An 18,099-nucleotide genomic window follows, 5' to 3' on the forward strand; every position below is an offset into this window, starting at 1 on the left:
TGTAATTGGTTTTATGTGCACATGCGTCCATGTCTCATCATAATGTGAAGTTCAGCTTTCTCTTTTTTCATTTAAAATCCTCTGATTTCATAAATTTGGCTCGGACTGATGATGGTTTAGCTTGTGCTTAAAGAGACTTCACACCCAGAGATTGACTGAAATAGGTCATCTTCTTCCTCTATAATATACTCTCCAATGCATTCAAGCATCATTGGAGCAACTGTATAAAACAGGGGCAATATTGCAAGTAGCCCATGCAGGAGAAAGGTGCTAAGACAAAAAAATACTGACCATTTGGTTTTGACATCCTGTGTAATGTCAGTGAAATAAATCAGTTAAGAAATACAACTGCAAGCTTATCGTAAAAAGCCTTATACTGCTCACTCAGCACAGCTGAGTGGTGTACTGTGATCCTTGTGGGTCCCTTCCAAATCAGGACTTTCTATCATTCTAATAACTTATCAGCAGTCAGGTGTAGTAATTATGACTATCTCTGCTCCCTCTTGTCCATCCCCATCACACACTTTAGGTTACTTTTTGCTTTTGCTGAGTTATTTTTCAGCCTTCAGCTCTCTGGCCTGGTGTACTACCATGTAGTGACTCAAGCCCTTGTTGCAGCTCAGGGGAAGGTGCAGCCATGTGCCAGGCTGAGCTGGGTGCTGGCAATGGCTTCAGCTGCATTAAAGAGTGCTGCTGCTGCCACCTGTGCCCATCTGTGACCCCACACAGCATCAGCACTTCCCCACAGCCACCCAGCTATATGCTGTTCAAGTATTTATGCATGTGCTATTTATGCACGTGCCCTGGTACAGCCTATAGAAAAGAAAACACCAGAAAATGGAAGGCATCAGGGAAGAGCATGGGCTAGTGTGAAGGATGCCATGACTGCAGGGACAGGAGAAGAGGACAGTTTAGCCATTTTGGCACAAACCATGCCACATTACTCGCCATTAGAGAATGTTTCATTCACTAATACTGGTGTAGGCAGAGTGTTAGTAAAGCAGACTGTGCTTTGCTACAGCTTTTGCTTACAAACAGCTGTTGCAGAATTACTTGAGACTGGTTTATTTTCAGAGGTCCTGAGGGTCTCACAAGTGTTGAGCACAAGAAGTATACACAAATAAATCAGTATTGTTATTGTCTGCAGTGGGGTCAAGATAAAACTTTTTTTCCTAAATTGAGAGTTTCTCTCTCTAGGTTAGCCTTCCAAAATCAGGATTTCTTCTATTTGTAGTTAATTTTAGATAATATTTCATTAATTATTCATAAAAATGTAGCATTGGAGGCCCTTTTGTCATTCCAATTTACCAGTAAATTCCCTTCTTCAGTGTAAGAATAAAACCATATCTTAGGCACTCCTGAGAACTTTGAAATATTAGTTTCTAGTGCAAGCCATTTTTTGGGGTGTGGGGAGAGAGAGAGGGCAAAAAATGCTTGGAAGAAGTTTCATATCACGATTAAGACCTATTTTATTCTAAACCAGCTATCTCAAGCACAGCTTGAGTGAATCATCTAAAATTTGGATAAATAATTATCTGCTCAGCACAGACTGCACATTCAAAATGTGAAGCAAAATGAATCTTTTTTGTGTTTTTAAAAGGGAAGGGGAAAGAGCCAAAATCAAGCTTGTAAAGGAAAACAAATCTCAGCCTTAATTACAAAGAGGCTATTTTTTTCCTACAATACTAGAAAAATTATTTTAGCTAGTGCAGCTTGATTAGATGCAAAAGCTCGTATTCTGATCCTATTCTGATCTACTAGGGTAAAAATACACAATACACATGCCAAAAGTTGGGCATAAACTGTAAATATACGCCAAACTGATGACTGCATTGTTTTGTGGTGTGCCTGATTTGATTGATAGTACATAGAGCTCTGTACTGTAAGCATAAATTACAGAACATCTGCAGAAAACAGATCCTCAGGCAAAGAATGTGTAAAATGTGGTGACTGTAGACTGTTTTGTTTGAGCTGCACATCATTTCCCAGCACTCACAGACTTTCCCAGTCATATTGGGGTTAATAATTAATACTAGTGGTACTTATTATTAGATAATGTAATCTTAATAGCAACTATCATTATTAAGGTTTGCCCATTGCAGTTCATATGCTGCTGTTTTTCAACCAGAAAACATCTGGACTTCAGAAATATCTCACAATGTATGCCTGCCTGTAATGCAGTGAGCAGTGCGTCGTAATGGGAGACGAGATCTTTAAAAAGCTTAAGAGGTGAAATGCTCTTTGACATATCTGTCATGGTGTTAATTTGCAGTGCAGGAATTTTTTTTTTCCAGAGCAGCCAATAATGGGCACGTGTCAGAAGAAATGACCAGTCTGTGCAGTGACTGCTCTTAGTAATTCTGTTGCTGACCTCATCCCTCCTCCAAATACACCATTATTCCTCCACAGCCCTCTGGGGAGGTAGGAGCCACCCACCCACAGCGATAGGAGGTTCCCAAGTGAAGGTCAGGGACTGACTGTCCATGTTTTCTGCAGTAATTACGTGGAGATGAAGAGCACAAAAGAGGTTTGATTCACTGTAACCCACCCCTGTTGATGACAGGACCTCCAGAAACACAACTGACAGATGCTCCCATGTGCTCCCAGGAGCAAGAGGAGCCTGGCAAGCGGAGATGCCTACAGATCATTCTGGGGGGACTCCTCCCTGAAGAGCATTCTCCTCCATCAGCAGCAAAACCCCCACACAGACGGCATCCACGGTCTCCAGCACCTCTTTTGCTGTTGTTTTTTCCAGCAGGTTCCTGGGTATCTAGGAAGCTGCTTCTTTTCCAGGAAGCTGCAAAACAGATTGAGCAGCTATTGCTTTACTTCATGATCTGGAGAAATCTCACCATGTAAAGCACTGCCGGCTGCTCCAGTTCCTAATGTTGAAACAAAAATAAAAACCTCGCAGATGTCCTTCAGAGAAATTCAACTCAAAGAAGGAAGTGCTGAAGCAGTGTGCAAAGAGTGTTAAAAACTATGTTCAGCCACACTACAAGCACACTTGTGACTGTTGCAGTGAGCAGGCTTGAGACTTCCTGCAGGTTGCTTGCTCCTCTCCCATTAATGCTGATAAATAGAAAACATTTCCTAAGAGGTCAAGAAAGTGTGAAGACTTCCCCCAAATCAAAAGAACTAGTTTCCTCTTTTCTTCCTCTTTTTTTTTTTTTCATTTTAATCCCTGTTCCCTGTCCAGCTCGAAGAACATCGTGCCGAGCAGAAAAAGCTCAAGTACCTGCAGAAGAGGCAGGCCCAGATCACCAAGGAGAAGGACCAGCTGCAGAGCGAGCATAGCCGAGCCATCCTTGCCCGCAGCAAGCTGGAGAGCCTCTGCCGGGAGCTCCAGAGGCACAACAAAAACCTCAAGGTGAGTGGTGGCTTCATCAAGGTAGCCGACAGTCGGAAGGGAAGAATATGCTGATGCCTTCCCATCTTGCTCTAGTACCAAATCTAACAGACTTTTGCATCTGCATGTGCAATATATAACTTCATATACACTCTAGTCTTAGGCCTTTATTCCCTTTATTCCTCGTTTGGCTATATCAAAGCATTTTTGGACATTGAGTTTGCACACATTAGCTGTAAGCCCTCCTTGGATTAACAAGGAGCTCAGTGCAGATAAAACCAGCGGTGCTGACAGACCAGGTCCCTGAGGCTGCAGATGTGAATGCATGGCCAGAATAACAGGAGCACCAGCCTTGCTCCAGGGGACTCACTGTAGGCTGGCGAGTGTTTTCATACAGTTTCAGCACTTGGGCATTTTTGGGTGATCTGTGAGGGTTAATCAATCAGGACATTTGCCTCAAGACATTGAACCTCAAGACAGGAAGAATGCCAACACTGTTTGTGGAAGTCATTTGGATTACAAGAATCAGTTCAAAAAGGAAATTTTCAGGAGTGTCAAAAGGCTGGGATCCATGTGGATGTCTGCCTACTGCTTGGTGCATCATGCAATGTAAATGGGAAATTTATAATATAATTGTGCTTCTTAAGAATTTTTGTGTTCAAGAACTGTATTTCTGTTGTGATCTTCCTTTTCCCTGAGTACACGTTAATGATGGTGATGTTATTATAATAGAAAAAGCCTCTCCTTTGATCTTTTCAAAATCCTTCTTTATGGGGATATAGTTATGTATAGAGTTACACATATGAATTCTCAGCAGCAAGAATTTCACCTGATATAACCTCTGCTAACTGTAACAGATTTTCATTGATTTCCACCACCTCAGGAGCTGGCCTTCAAGGTCTATCACTGACTTTCATAGTATATTGGTAAGAATACAGCTGAGAGGGGAAACGGCCATGTACACACTCAAACTGTGCACATGTAGAAGGACAAAACCAGTTTAACAGATAGTTGAGAAATCTAGAAGCAAATCTCTGTGTGTTCAGTTATAGTAGCACGAAACTGGCAGTGCAAGTAGTATTTGTGCCTGTCATTTGTAACAGACCTGAGCTACACCTCAGTATTGATCCACACTGATTTACCACACTGTCTTTGGGCAAAATCTTTCAAAATAAATACAAGCTAATTTTAAAGTGATTTAAGAGTACAGTATATGGTGCTTTGCATAGACTTAAATGAGATTTCTCAAACAAACAAATTGTATCAGTGGAACAAATCAGTGGAAATGGTATAGAGAAAAAATAGTTATATTTGAAACAGCTTTTGTTGAATTCTTCATACAATTTCCCAGCTATGATATGCTTATTAATCTCTCTAATAGAGAGCATGATTTTTCCTTTCTCTTTGCATATAAATACTTCATTACACATTTCATCTTCAGATTTAGCAAAGTCTCTTTCCAACATCTTTCCACCTGTTGGACTGTTTTACTTTGAGACTAGGTCCCCTAAATAAACCTACTAATTTCAGACTCAGTTCTGGTTTTTAGCCTGTACCCATGCAGGTAAGCCAGGAAAGGTATCTGAGCTGATCTTGTAGTAGGAACAAATGTTCACATTTCAACCACATCTTTCCAATAATTTGGAGACCTTTTAAGAAATCCTGAATAATAGCTTTCCTCTGGTTCCTGTGCTTTCAGTGTAAAAACAACAAAGTTAAATAAAACAGTAAGACAAAATATCCTTGCAGAATGAATGAGGATTAAATTAATAAACAAAGGTGTTAAATATCTTTATGCAGTTTTGTCTCTCTAAAAATTTTAACATAATTCTTAGAATATGTGCCTTTAAGCTTTAGCTCCTGGACATCTGTGAATCTCTAGAATCTCATGTGCTTATTTAAATGAATGCAATTTTCTTTCACTTATGACTGTACTGAGAGGGCCCAAAACAAGAGAATCGATTGAATGTTATTTTTAAAATCTCCTGCTTAAGTAATTTTTATTTTGGTTTTGGCAGGACAGAGAAGCTGATTCATAATTTTTTAGCACTTGGGATTAGCACTTCTGATTATGTTCCAAAGCATGGAAATTAAAAACTGTAGGAGACTGTGTCATTTCAATAGCACCAGAGAAACCTGTCCTGTCCAGATCACGAACCTCCTCTAACTTGCCATGTGGTACATTATGTGCACATCACGTCATGTAAATGTCGTCTTCACTCATCTGGTGTGTGGAATTCCCATTAAGTAGAGATCAGTGCAGCCAAGTGGTGATGAATATGCAATAAGGAGCTGCGCTGAAATCCACAGGGCAGATCATCCTTGCAGTTACACTTCACAGCAGAAAGCAGATGTTTAATTCTCCCTCCAAGAAAAGCAGACTAAATGTACATGAAATAGCATAATGTGTTCCCACTGCAATAGAGAGTAGCTCTGCTCAGACCAACAGCATTTCTCTGCATGGTGTTTGTGTTCTGCCAATTATCTGATAGTTTGGTGGCTACTTAGCATCTTGTAGTGACACGAACCTCTCAGGTCCCTTGTCTTTTCTGCTACTGTGCATTATGCAATGACTTTCATACAAATGTCACATAAACCAACAGCTTTGATTATGGGCTCAGCTCCAAACTGGCTCAGACCATGATGCCTGGGAAAGAAGAGAATGCTTCATTGAGAATTAGGAGTCCCTGCTCATATCATCTTGGCTGATAGGACTTCAGCAGACCAAAAGTCTTCGTGAGTTGTGCCAGAGAGGCATGAGAACCAGAGATGATCCTGCCCTTCTATTTGCAAATTATTTCACATTCCAGTGATAAATCCCAAACTGCAGAATATCCTTGTCTTAATTTTACAAGTTTTTATTCAATGCATTCTTGCATTTTTAGCAGTAAAACATGAGAGTGATAGCAGTATTGCAGGAGAACACAAGAATGTCTTTTATAGGGTAGATATGGAGCACAAAGATTAAGAAGGGGCAGAGGAAGGGGAAACAATAGTTTATGGCTGGACTGTAGTCTTCCACAACTGGAAATCTAAAAAAGAATTTACAGTGCTTTATTTTTCTCACTAAAATTGAATACTTAATTTAAAACATGGCTTGCATGCTATGGTTTCACCATTATAATCCTGAAATGTCACCATCCTAAACACTTTGTGCTCTGCTCCCTTCAACCAAGCAAACCAGGAGCTTTGGACTCCACAGAGCTTTTTCATCTGTAACAATAGTAACACAAAATAGAAGTCTGTCTTCAGGCCTCCAGTTTTGGAGGAAACTTAAGGATCTTGCTTTGCACTATGGCATTATGAAGGGGGGAGGACTAAGGACTCTACTGGCAAAAGGTACATTTTCTCAGATTATGGTAACATACATAAGTAAAGAGTTGGGGCTGTAGCCATGTGATAATAAAGTCTGGGTGATGCCAATGATATGAAGTTTGCCAGACTATGCCTGCTCAGGTGAGACGGGTGAAGGGCAGCCATCCCCACAGCCCTGGAGCAGAGCTGGCAGGGACACAGGGCTCTGCTGGTGGCACCATGAGCATCCAGCCCCCACCCTGACTTTTACAGCTGGTAAAGGTTCAGGTTTAAAGCAGACACCTCCAAAGACCCATCACTATTCACATGGTATTATCGTAGCACCTAGAAGACTCTGAGGATGAAACTGTATTACCTGAGAGACAGAGCACTGAGACACAGAGGGGTTGTTCCTTGGCACAGGGAAGAGGTGATGCCTGCAGGTCTCTGCACAGTGCTCAGGCTACACAGCCACCTTTCTGCTCAGCCGGCTCCTCACACCCACACCCAGCTTTAATCTGTAGCTGGGATCTCAAGGATTTAACAAATCACTGCTATTTCACGAAGGACTCCAAGGACCTCTCTGGGACACACCTCATCTGCCCTTTTCTTCAAATATTTTTTTTTCTCTGAAGGAGAAGAAGTCAAGAAAAATACTTTACCCTGCAACTATATGCTTCCTGGCTCCGTGTCTTTAACCATGAATCTTTGTATTGTTCTGTGCTCTGTATAATTATTCTACCTCAGAAGAGAGGATGAGCAGGAAATAAGATCCTCTGAGTAACACTTGCCTTTTTTTTTTTTTTTAACATTTGCATGATTGCTATTCTCAGGATGTCTCATTTCACCTTGTGACAGAACTGTTCAGTGTGACAAACACACAATCCACCAAGTTTTTGTTTTATATTCCGTTGGATTTATTACTCCAGAGAGCTTTAAATCACAACAGTGACATAACACCGTTTGGTCCACTGAAACAACAACAAACTGTTTTTGAGGAAAGATGTTTTGAAGCTATAGAAATATGATTCCAGACATGCAATTTCAGTTTCTCACTCTGACTTCTTGAAGTGAAAACACTTGGTCATTCTCCTCCCTGCTCAGGACTGTATCTATACAATGGAGAACTAAGAGGCTCGAGCAGCTTTTTAAAGAGGGTATTAGATGTAAAATGGAGTTCTGACTTGACCAAAACTATTAATATCTAGGAATTCAAGTGAAATTTGGCAAAGTTTTGAACAAAAGTAGAAAGGATAACATTGTTTGTAAACATCCCCTTTCAAAAGAAAATTAGATGTTTCATTTTGGCAATGTAGCATTTTTAACTCTACTTTGGAACAGCATTTCTTTTCCACTGTTGTACTAAAAAGAGTTAAACAAAAAGTAACTACAAACAGAACAAAGCTTGATTTCTGATCAAGCAAAGTTTTTCAGGCTAACTCAAAATCATTCTCACAAATTAAAAAAAAAAAATAATTAGAGAGCTTCATTTTCATCTTGCTGGTGATTTTTTGTGTGTCAAATTTCCAAACCAGGTGCTGAACCAGTCCCTTCCCGACATTTGCCCAGCTCTGTCTGAAATTCTTTCTTCCTCTTAAGAGTGAGAGTCCTGGGCTCACACGTGGTTTTATTCTGTTTGTGAGTGCACACACGTGTTCTTGTGTAAACTGCAGAGCACTGCAGGGCTTCGTGGTGATTTCTGTGCACTGAGGTATTATTAACACTAATGGCTCCAATACTTTCCTCCCATAATCCAAGGTGTTGTCATCTCTGCCACTCCCTGGTCAGCATAAGGACAAACGTCCCCTACCTTGAACAAGAGTTGTCCAAGGTCAGGCTTGTGTTGTGCATGCTAAATAGAAATTGGGTCATTTGAAATTTGTCTTACTTTAAAAGTAGGGCCTGAATCAACACCTTTTACATCACATTTATGATATAAGTCATACCTCATTAGAGTCAGCTAAGGCTTTATTCAAGCATATTTATAGAAAATACCCATGCGCAGTGTTATAAGAGTTTTTAATGTAAATGACTATGCTAGTCGAAACCTTATTAGAATACACCATTTGCATGCCGTGGAACAGATTCTTAAACACGGTTCTGGCATGGTTTGTAACTACAGCAGATATATGGTCCTGACCACTGTAGGTCAGGATTATATTCCCCAGAAGGGCAGACTGCCCTGGAAGCAAATGAGTAGGGAATAAATATAGCCCATATTGCTTGATTCAAATAAGTGAATCCACATTCTTTCTGCACTCTCTTTTATATGAACAAATCCAAAACAGAATTTCAACAATTGGTTTAAAAAAAAAAAAAAAAGGCAAAGTTCTCATTATCTGCTTTGATTCTGTGAAAAACAGCCCACAAGCTTTCCTTGATTTCACCACCTAATAAATTAGTCCAAATGTTGGTGTCTGTTAAAAAGTAAGGGAAGGAAAATTGAGGAATTGGGAGAAAATCTACAGAGAGTGGTGTATTTCTCTTAAAAATGAAAATCTCAAAGACCATAAATTTGATATGAGGATTCGTAGTTAAAAGGAGGCGTTTTAAAGGGTGAGTTTTTAATCCAATCAGAAAATATTTTGATAAAAGAGTTTTCAACTGCTTCTACTAAATATCTTCTTCCAAAGCAAAAGCTGTGCTGCAGTACCATGAATCAAGACATGCACGTATGTCCCCTTTCCAGGCTTGCTTTCATCTGAAATTGGGCTCTACATCCACCTTTATAAATGCAAATTCTTAGTTCCTAATATTTTCAAGGCCGCTGCATAATTTGCTCTGTAAATTTAGAATCATGCCTAATGTTGGAGCAGATGAAAGCAAGAAAATCTCCAAAGAGGAATGCAAACATGTATAATCCTTCAAAGGGAAGCCTGATGCTACTCTGAAACAGTATCTTTTAGGAACCACTTATTATACATCTCACTTTCATGCCTGCCTTCTCTCCGTTTAACAACAGGAGGAAACAATTCAACGGGCACGGGAGGAAGATGAGAAGAGGAAAGAAATAACTAATCATTTCCAGGGCACGTTGAGTGAAATCCAGGCTCAGATCGAGCAGCAAAGCGAGAGGAACATGAAGCTCTGCCAGGAGAACACGGAGCTGGCAGAGAAGCTGAAAAGCATCATTGACCAGTACGAGCTGCGGGAGGAGGTGAGAGCAGCACCCTGGCTGCCCATGGGGATGGGCAGTAAAACCAGCTTTCCTAGGGGACAGCATGAAGCATCGCCAGCCTGTTCCCCCGATGGCTGTCATTAGGGTGTCTTGTGGAGGTAATGAAGGCAGCCTCCATCACATTTTGGTGTCCAAGCATGACCAGGCATGCAGCGAGCCTGCTGGACCCTGCGTGGCCAGCTCTGCAGGCAAGGAACTGCTGAGGCAGACACCCTGCCTGCAGCACCCGCGGCAGCCTGGCCACGGCGGGTAGAGAGGCTGGGTTATCCCAATGTTGAGGTGTGCCAGCGACCTGCTGAGATGCCCCCCCGCCCCCTCACCACTCCCCCAAATCCTCAAGAAGCACCTGTTCCTGCTTCCCTCCCCAAGGCCCCGCTGAGCACTTCCCACCTCCCATCTCTTTGGACAGCCTGTTCTGCTGGTGATGCCAAGTATACTTTTGTTCCCTCCAGGCACAGGTAGCTGAGAAGGGTTCTGATTTGAATGCTCTGACCCTTTCTCAGAAGCAGAAAATTAAGAAGACAGATAAAGAAGGCCCTTTGCATTGGAGTAGATTCTTCTTTGAAGGCACAATGCTCACCATAAGATTTAGCAGACAGTATACAGATGGGAAATTATTCTTTCTGTAAACACTACAGTTGGTCAGAAATTTCTGGAACAAAAAATAACCACCCTTCAGTGAAACCCTAAACTACTTTATCTTTTTTTGTTGTTTTTTTATTTTATTTTATGGTGAATGCTAGCAGATATCACGATGAGTCTTTTTATTGTTTCTAAATACACTTAATTGTGAGCCTCAGTGCAACTGGACAACATTATCATACTGAATAAAATATAAGTAATCTGTCCTTACAATCTGGAATGCCCAACACGATACATCCATTTCCAAATCTGTTGCATTGTGTATGAAGTCTTATGCTGAATGAAGGACATGTACATACATGTCTTGTAGTTTTGATGAGAAGACAATGTAAAGCCAGAGGGATGCACTCATAATATTTGCTCCTGTTAATTTTGTCTAAATGCAGGAAGAGTGAAGCGGGCTATCAGCAGCTTTTACCTCCTGAAGGTCACCATGGAGCCAGATGTTTTATAGGCCAGAGGAGGCCTCTGGTTCATCTGGTCTGAGGTTCTCCACATCCCCAATCATGTACTTTCACCCAGGGCCTCCATGCCCACATTGTGCATCTATGGCAAAGGGGATGTACAGGGCTTGTATTTACTGAGAGGACAGTGGGAGCCACGCAGATGCTCCCAAGTACTGCAGGTGCAATGTGTCTTCACACATTTATCCACACAGTGGCTTAGGGCCACCACATAACAGCTCCAAATATGTCTGTCGCCTGCATATTTATTATTGATGAGCAATTATTTAATCTTCAAATATATTGCATTATACTGATAACTTCATATGTAGGCCATAGAACTGGCAAAGATGCTAAGGCACTATTTTTAAATTATTTTTTTGCTATAATAAATCAAAATAGATAATGTAAACATGTTAAACTTTCCATGCAAATTCTGTCAGTTTGTTCTTATCAGCACTGTATCTTTTTAGTGATTGCAATAGGTTGGGAGTCTTCCTGTGTTGCAATATTTTTGTTTTATGAGTGTTCGGGTAGATAGCTGTGCATGTATGAGCATGAAGGTCTGTGTGTGTAATTAAACCTGCACATTCAGCAGAATTTATTTCCTTACAGCACCTTGATAAAATATTTAAGCACAGAGAACTTCAACAGAAACTGGTGGATGCCAAGTTGGAGCAGTCTCAGGAAATGATGAAGGAAGCTGAGGAGCGACATCAGAAAGAAAAGGAATACGTACATATCCTTTTAATCTGTCTTTTAGCTAACTTTAGGCCAAAACAAGCCCTGCACGCTATTTCACTGATATGTTGGTTCTTCGGGTCACAGCTGGGATGCAGTAGCAGAGACCTTTTTATTGCTACTGTCACTGCTAGATGTAAAGGAACAGCCTCTGAAAGGCTGCTGCTTTCATCGGCATTTGCAGTTTTGAAGCAAACTGCAGAGCAGTAGGTTAGAGCAGAGACTGCTCTAGCTAACTCACTGTTACTACACAGTTGATGGATCGTGACATTTGGTCAGGTGATGCCATTAGTTTTGAAACAGCTCTGATATTTTATACTCCATCTCCCCTAATGATAAATGAGTGCATTTAAACAATCAGAGAGGAGAAGAAGAACATGGGATTAAAGTGAGATGGCTGAAGGCAGCTATCCCCCTAGGCTTAGAGCCTCCCCAGGCCTTCTCCTGTGAGTCTGGTTTTGCCAGCAGAGGAGGGCACAGGAGCTGCTGTGACGGAGCCTCCACATCTCTTTTGCAGAGTTTCCCCACCCCACACCGATCTCTTTCAAGCAGAAAGGATCTGGGTCCATTCAGCAGCCTTGTCTGCAGTTCCTCCCTGCCTGGTGGAGGGAACACCTCTAGCAGGGGGACAGCAAAGAGCATCTCTAGGCAGGGTATCCCCTGCAGATACAGCTGGGACAGGAGGAGGGCATTCCTCCATGATCTCATACATTTTGCAACTCAGTCAGATCAAAATTCATTTTCTCAGGCTGTGTGGTATTTTCACAGTAATCCTCACACCTACAAAGGGTCCGAGTTCAACACAGACACATAGTCCCTCTTCTCAGTGGTGGCAGCAGCTGAGACTACCCAGGGGGAGCGACAGGCTCTCAGCAGCTGTGAGAAAGCTTCGGTTTTCACCAGTCCTCCACCTAACTCAGGAGCAGCATGAGAGTGCTCTAAAGATAAGATATTTATCACCTCCCCATTTTTAGCACAAGCATGGCCAAAGTATCATAAAATATGGATGAAAAAGTGAGGCTCTAAGTCCCGTGGCTAGAGCACAAGGGAAACACAGCAGCCATTTCTTACCAAATATTACCCATGAGAGCGTTTATCCCCCTTCTCAGCACTGATCCTGTGTCTGGAAGACCCACTCCTGCTCAGCTTTACACCCAGATAAATACTGAGTGGGGAGAGGAGCTGCGGCTTCTCCATGTGCACATCTGCAGGTTGCTGCCTGACAGCTTGTGGTCCAACTGAGTTATTCCCTGTCACTGTGAGCCATATGTAAAGGCAAACCCCAAAATTTCATTCATGACCACTGATTCTTGGCAGATTCAAACCCCAAGAAATATTTCCAAGAAATGCCTTACAATAACAAAGCAGATTTGGGCTTACTTTACTGCTGTCACTGAGAGTTTTGCTACTGAGTACCAGATTTCAGATACTGGGAAAACAAGCAAATAAACAAAACAAATAAAAAATAATTAAAAACAAACAAAAACAGGAGATGTAAAAGACAGGGCATTGGCTCTGTGGAAAATGAACATATACAGACTTGTATCAATGACCTTTCTTGCTGTGCCTCACAGAATATGAGTTTGGGGGCTGCCTGTTGCCTGTGACTGGCCCTATTTCTAGCCAAATATTTTTTGTGCATTTTATCCAGAGCTGATATGCACAGTTTTGGTATTTTCCTTTCTTCTAAAGCAGTGAAAATCATTACCCTCTACATTTGGGAGTGGGAGATTTTATTTGTGGTTTTGCTGTATGTATGACTAGCACCTGTGAAATAACAGGTTCAAAACCAAGCTACAAAGCCTTTCAGCAGTGGTTGTATAATGATATGCACCCATACAAAGACAATTTTTCACACTGTCCAAATTAATGCTTAAAAACCCTGTCTTTGAGGTATGGCTAACATCACCTCAGAGCAAGGTAGATTTAGCTGAAGTCACTTAAGTGACTGGCCAAAAGCCATGCAATGAGTCAAGGCACGATTAGCATGTCATGATTCATCACAGGTAGCCCAGCACCCAGAGAGCTGGCCCACACTTGTCTCCCACCTCAATCCTATTGCTGAGCTCTTAGTCCCACCCACCCCCTATTGTGCTGATGTCTGTGGGAGTAAGGTATATATATGTATGTATGAAATTAAGGTCTTCTAGATTAAGTCCTCTCATTTAGCTGTAACTCTCTCCAGCTCAGTGATGTGCAAAGTCGGAGCCTTACTGCATTTCAACATTCTGTCATTGGAGGGAACGGCTTTCAGAACTATGTACCAGTTCTCTCCATACCATTTTTTACATCCCTGTGCATGACTTTTGCTGCAGGATGTTGAAAATGTCTTTAAATGACAACTTCTGTATTCTTTTATCTATCTGATTACTCCTTGAACGCTTACTTTGATGTCTTCCTAGGTAGCTCTTCCATGTAGGAATCTTTGCCTCTATATAAAACTTCTCTACCTCAGACAAGGAGAGGTGTCCCTTTCTGCAGCCTCTGTACATCACATCTCAACAGGCAGGTCATCTCACTGCTTGCACCATTCCTTCTATACATGCAACAAAGAATGCAATTCCCTATATAAATAGCAATGGTTCATGCCATGTGGCCTTCCAAAAGGGTCACCTTAACCTAAGGATGCAATTTTACAATCAGCCCATAACTCATCAGTACTACTTGGACTTCCTACCTATAACATACATTTTTAGCACTTGTAAGACAAACTTTGATGTGCAATTAATTGCAGTTTAAAGCCTCTGTGGCTTTCAAGTGTATGACTGGAAGGTATTGATCAGATTTCTACATAATTGGACTTTGCAGAGTCTGGCAGCAAAAAAGAAAGCTTAATTTTCACTAAGCCAGTCCCTAGACCGATGTCATTAAATTGGAATGTATGTTCCTGGGCACTGGTTCTTTTCGTCCTGAGCATGATGTGACTGCCTCAGCCTGCAGCAGCTATCATAGCTCTAATAATATAGTGTAACATCACCACACTTCACTGAAGCGCTACTTCATAAACAGCACATGCAATATTTATTTATTTCTTTATAATTCGGCTTCCTTGTTACCACTTCATAGTCTATTAATAAATGTATCAGTTCTCCTCATTTGTTTTCTCCCAGCTTGGTGTTTGCAGATGACCTCAGGCTGCATAAAAGCGCATGCAAATTTGAGCAAGTCTCTCTGTGGTTTGCTTCCATTACAGAAGAGTTTATTAACTCTTGGATTTTTACTGGCTGAAGAACCTATGTGGGTCAATAAGAGAGAAGGATTTCATTAACAGGCAAAAGAAGCAACTTTTCTTTGCCATCTCTGTCCATCTCTCATGCTACAACAGAAGACATGGCATGGGAGGTGGGACCTTTTCATTATCCCAGGGACAGTGAGTATGAAGGTAACTCTAGTTAAGATTTAGGCAATACAGATAAAAACCCAGTTCTTGGAAGTAAGGACTGGCCTGGAGACTTGGTAACTCCGAAGGTTTTCAAAGCATTTTTCATGAAATCATTCAAATCAGACATGCTATGATTCCTAAAAACAAACAGAAAAACAAACAAACAAAAACAAACAAAAAAACTCAAACAAGTAGATATCAAAGAAATGTGAAACTTAAAATTCCAGATTTCAACCGAACTTAAAAAAAAAAGTGTGTGTTTAAATATACCACTCCCAACAAAACAAATGCACAAACTGAGGCTCGTTTAACCCAGGCCTACTCATGCCATCTCTTTTTACTGCCTATGACACAACTTATTTGAAATTTAGTCAACAATATCTAAACTCAGGGACTGGACTTTTCTCCATTGAACCAAATATCAAATTAAATTCTCAAAATAAACGTTAAGAGGAAGGATTTAAAAAAAAAAAAAATTCCACAGAACATGGCATTTCTTCATAAAATGCACACTTGAGCTGTAAAACATTTTTGTCTAGGAAACTGTAGATGGTAAAAATTCAGTGAATCCAAATCAAAATGCCAAATTGATGGAAGTAATATTTTTCTAGAGCTAACATATATATACATGGACAACAAGTCTAATGCAGGCAGTCTTTGTGCCACAAATAGCTACAGACAGGGAGGGAATTCATTATGCTGTTCAGTCAGCATTTATAGGGTACACCTTCAGCTATCTGCCAGGTGTTATTCAAGTTTCCATGTGTTATTTCCAACAAAATGTCTAGAAGAAAAGTTTTTATTAAGGAGCAGATACATTTTCTGCATGTGGTTCTACTCACGTTTTGCTTCCAACATGAGAGTAGGATCTATTGACTGAAACAGTACTTTTCAATATACTTTCAGGGCCCAACTGAGCTATTTTTAAACAGCACAATTGAATCCAACAGAAAAAAACCTGTGGTAAAATAATTTATTTATATCTCATTTCTCAAGCTATCATCAGTATTATTTTTCTAAAATACATTTGGCCTAACCAGTAAAACACTTTATAAATGTTCAGTAAGTGATAGGCACATGTCTTTAACACTTCACTAAATGTTTCCTGCTTTCAGATTAAACCAATTGCTATAATATTGCTATGTGGAAGTGCTGACTCAGACCTGCAGCCTGGAAAAGCCTCTGTACACCTCATTCCTACAATTCATTCAGCCTCGATCAACCCTCCTGTCTGCAGCCTGCACGTCAGAACATCACGTTGCCAAATACCTTCAAGTAGGGAATCCCATCTTCCCAGGAACAGCCAGGCATGAAACTACAGTCAGGCTCTTCCTGGGCTGCCTCCTTGAAGGAGGAGGCAGGAATTTTTTACAAGGAGGGTGGCAAAAAACTGGTACAGATTGCCCAGAGAGGTGGTGGGTGCTCCATCCCTGAAAACATTCAAGGCCAGGCTGGACGGGGCTCTGAGCAACCTGATCTAGTTGAAGATGTCCCTGCTCATTGTGGGGGGTTGGACTAGGTGACCTTTGAATGTCCCTTCCAACCGAAACTATTATATGGTTCTGTGATCTAAGTGAGAACCCCCTGAGCTGGGGTTCTGTGCTGATGCCATGTCAATACAAATGGAGCTGAAAGATAGCAGGCAGCAGTAAATGTATGACATTTACTATGCATTCTCTTTCTGAAAGCTCAGAGATTTTTTTGCAGCATGTCTGACTGTGACCATACCTATATGCTAAGTCCCGATCATTGATGCAAAAGGGAGTTTGCCATTTACTGGAGAGCAGTGCTGATATGAAAGTGCCAGAAAGTATCATAACTGCTTTCTAGAAGTCCAGTGAAGATATGGTTAAATACCACACTTTTTAGAGGCCACTGTATTGCATGTAGGTTTTGAACTCCTATTAAAATGTGCTTTTGGAAAACAAATGCACAGCCCTGCATCTCTGGATAGCAGTAAATACTCTGTTTTGCCTAACTCCCCTAACTACATTCATCTGAAAGTTAGATCGCTCCTTATCAAGGTAGCAGTGGCAGAAGCACAGGTAGCTGGAGGATGAGGATTTCCAGCTGATAAACTATGGACCTAACAATTTTCTCTCTGTTGCCCAAAACACAGCTCCTGAACCAAGCTGCAGAATGGAAGCTCCAGGCCAAAATGTTAAAGGAGCAAGAGACTGTCCTTCAGGCACAGGTGACGTAGGAGAGGTGATTGCATGGTGTGCCTTTGTTTCCCAGTTTTTAACCCATGAGGCACGTTCCAGGTAAAGTATCCAAACTACTTTCTGTGTATTCCTTCTAGCCTCATTCTATGTCCCATAGATTATTGCAAAGGAAACAGTTTATTTTCAAGCCAACTGTAAGGTAATGCCCATACTGCAAATCATACTGTAACATGTGGGTTGTTTAGTCTGCAGAAGTCTCTGGGGAGACCTTATTGCAACCTTTCAGTATTTAAAGGAGGCTTGTAATAAAGATGGAGAGAGACTTTTTACCAGGGCTTGTAGTGATAGAAAAAGGGGTAACGGTTTTAAACTAAAGGAGGGTAGATTTAAATTAGATATCAGGAAGAAATTCTTCATTATGTGGGTCGTGAAGCACTGGAACAGGCTGCCCAGAGAAGCTGTGAATGCCCCATCCCTGGAAGTGTTCAAGGCCAGGTTGGACGGGGCTTTGAGCAACCTGCTCTAGTGGAAGGTGTCCCGGCCCAAGGTGGGCGTGTTGGACTAAATGATCTTCAAAGGTCCCTTCCAACACAAACCATTCTATGATGCTATGATTTATGAGGGTTTGCAATATCCAACTGCACGACAATGTGGGTGCCTTGGCTTGATTATTCACCATAACTACCCTTCAGGCAGGTTTCTAATCCAACAAAACATGGGAATACAAATACACCATGAAATACGTTTATCAAACTGCAGCTGATGTGCTGATATGCTTTTCTAGGCTGAGGCGTGAAGGCAGAGTTTTCATTACCTTTAGCAGGAATTCTGCCTACTAAGGGCTTGTACAAAGAGGCCTCTAGGATTTCAGTGTTTAGTTGGAATTTTAAACATTCAATAAAATA

General features: G+C 41.2%; 1 protein-coding gene across 1 annotated transcript in view; it reads left to right on the forward strand.

Moving 5' to 3' along the window:
- The window catches only part of TXLNB (taxilin beta), a 36,511-nt gene that overhangs the window by 8,494 nt on the left and 9,918 nt on the right, over positions 1 to 18,099 (forward strand). Inside the window, exons 4-7 of the mRNA XM_065833298.2 lie at positions 3,200 to 3,370; positions 9,606 to 9,800; positions 11,522 to 11,641; positions 17,149 to 17,223. Of these exons, the coding sequence (XP_065689370.2) occupies positions 3,200 to 3,370; positions 9,606 to 9,800; positions 11,522 to 11,641; positions 17,149 to 17,223 (561 nt within the window). The remainder of the gene's footprint in view (positions 1 to 3,199; positions 3,371 to 9,605; positions 9,801 to 11,521; positions 11,642 to 17,148; positions 17,224 to 18,099) is intronic.

Source organism: Patagioenas fasciata, chromosome 3 (assembly GCF_037038585.1).
Source record: "Patagioenas fasciata isolate bPatFas1 chromosome 3, bPatFas1.hap1, whole genome shotgun sequence".
Classification (NCBI taxonomy): domain Eukaryota; kingdom Metazoa; phylum Chordata; class Aves; order Columbiformes; family Columbidae; genus Patagioenas; species Patagioenas fasciata.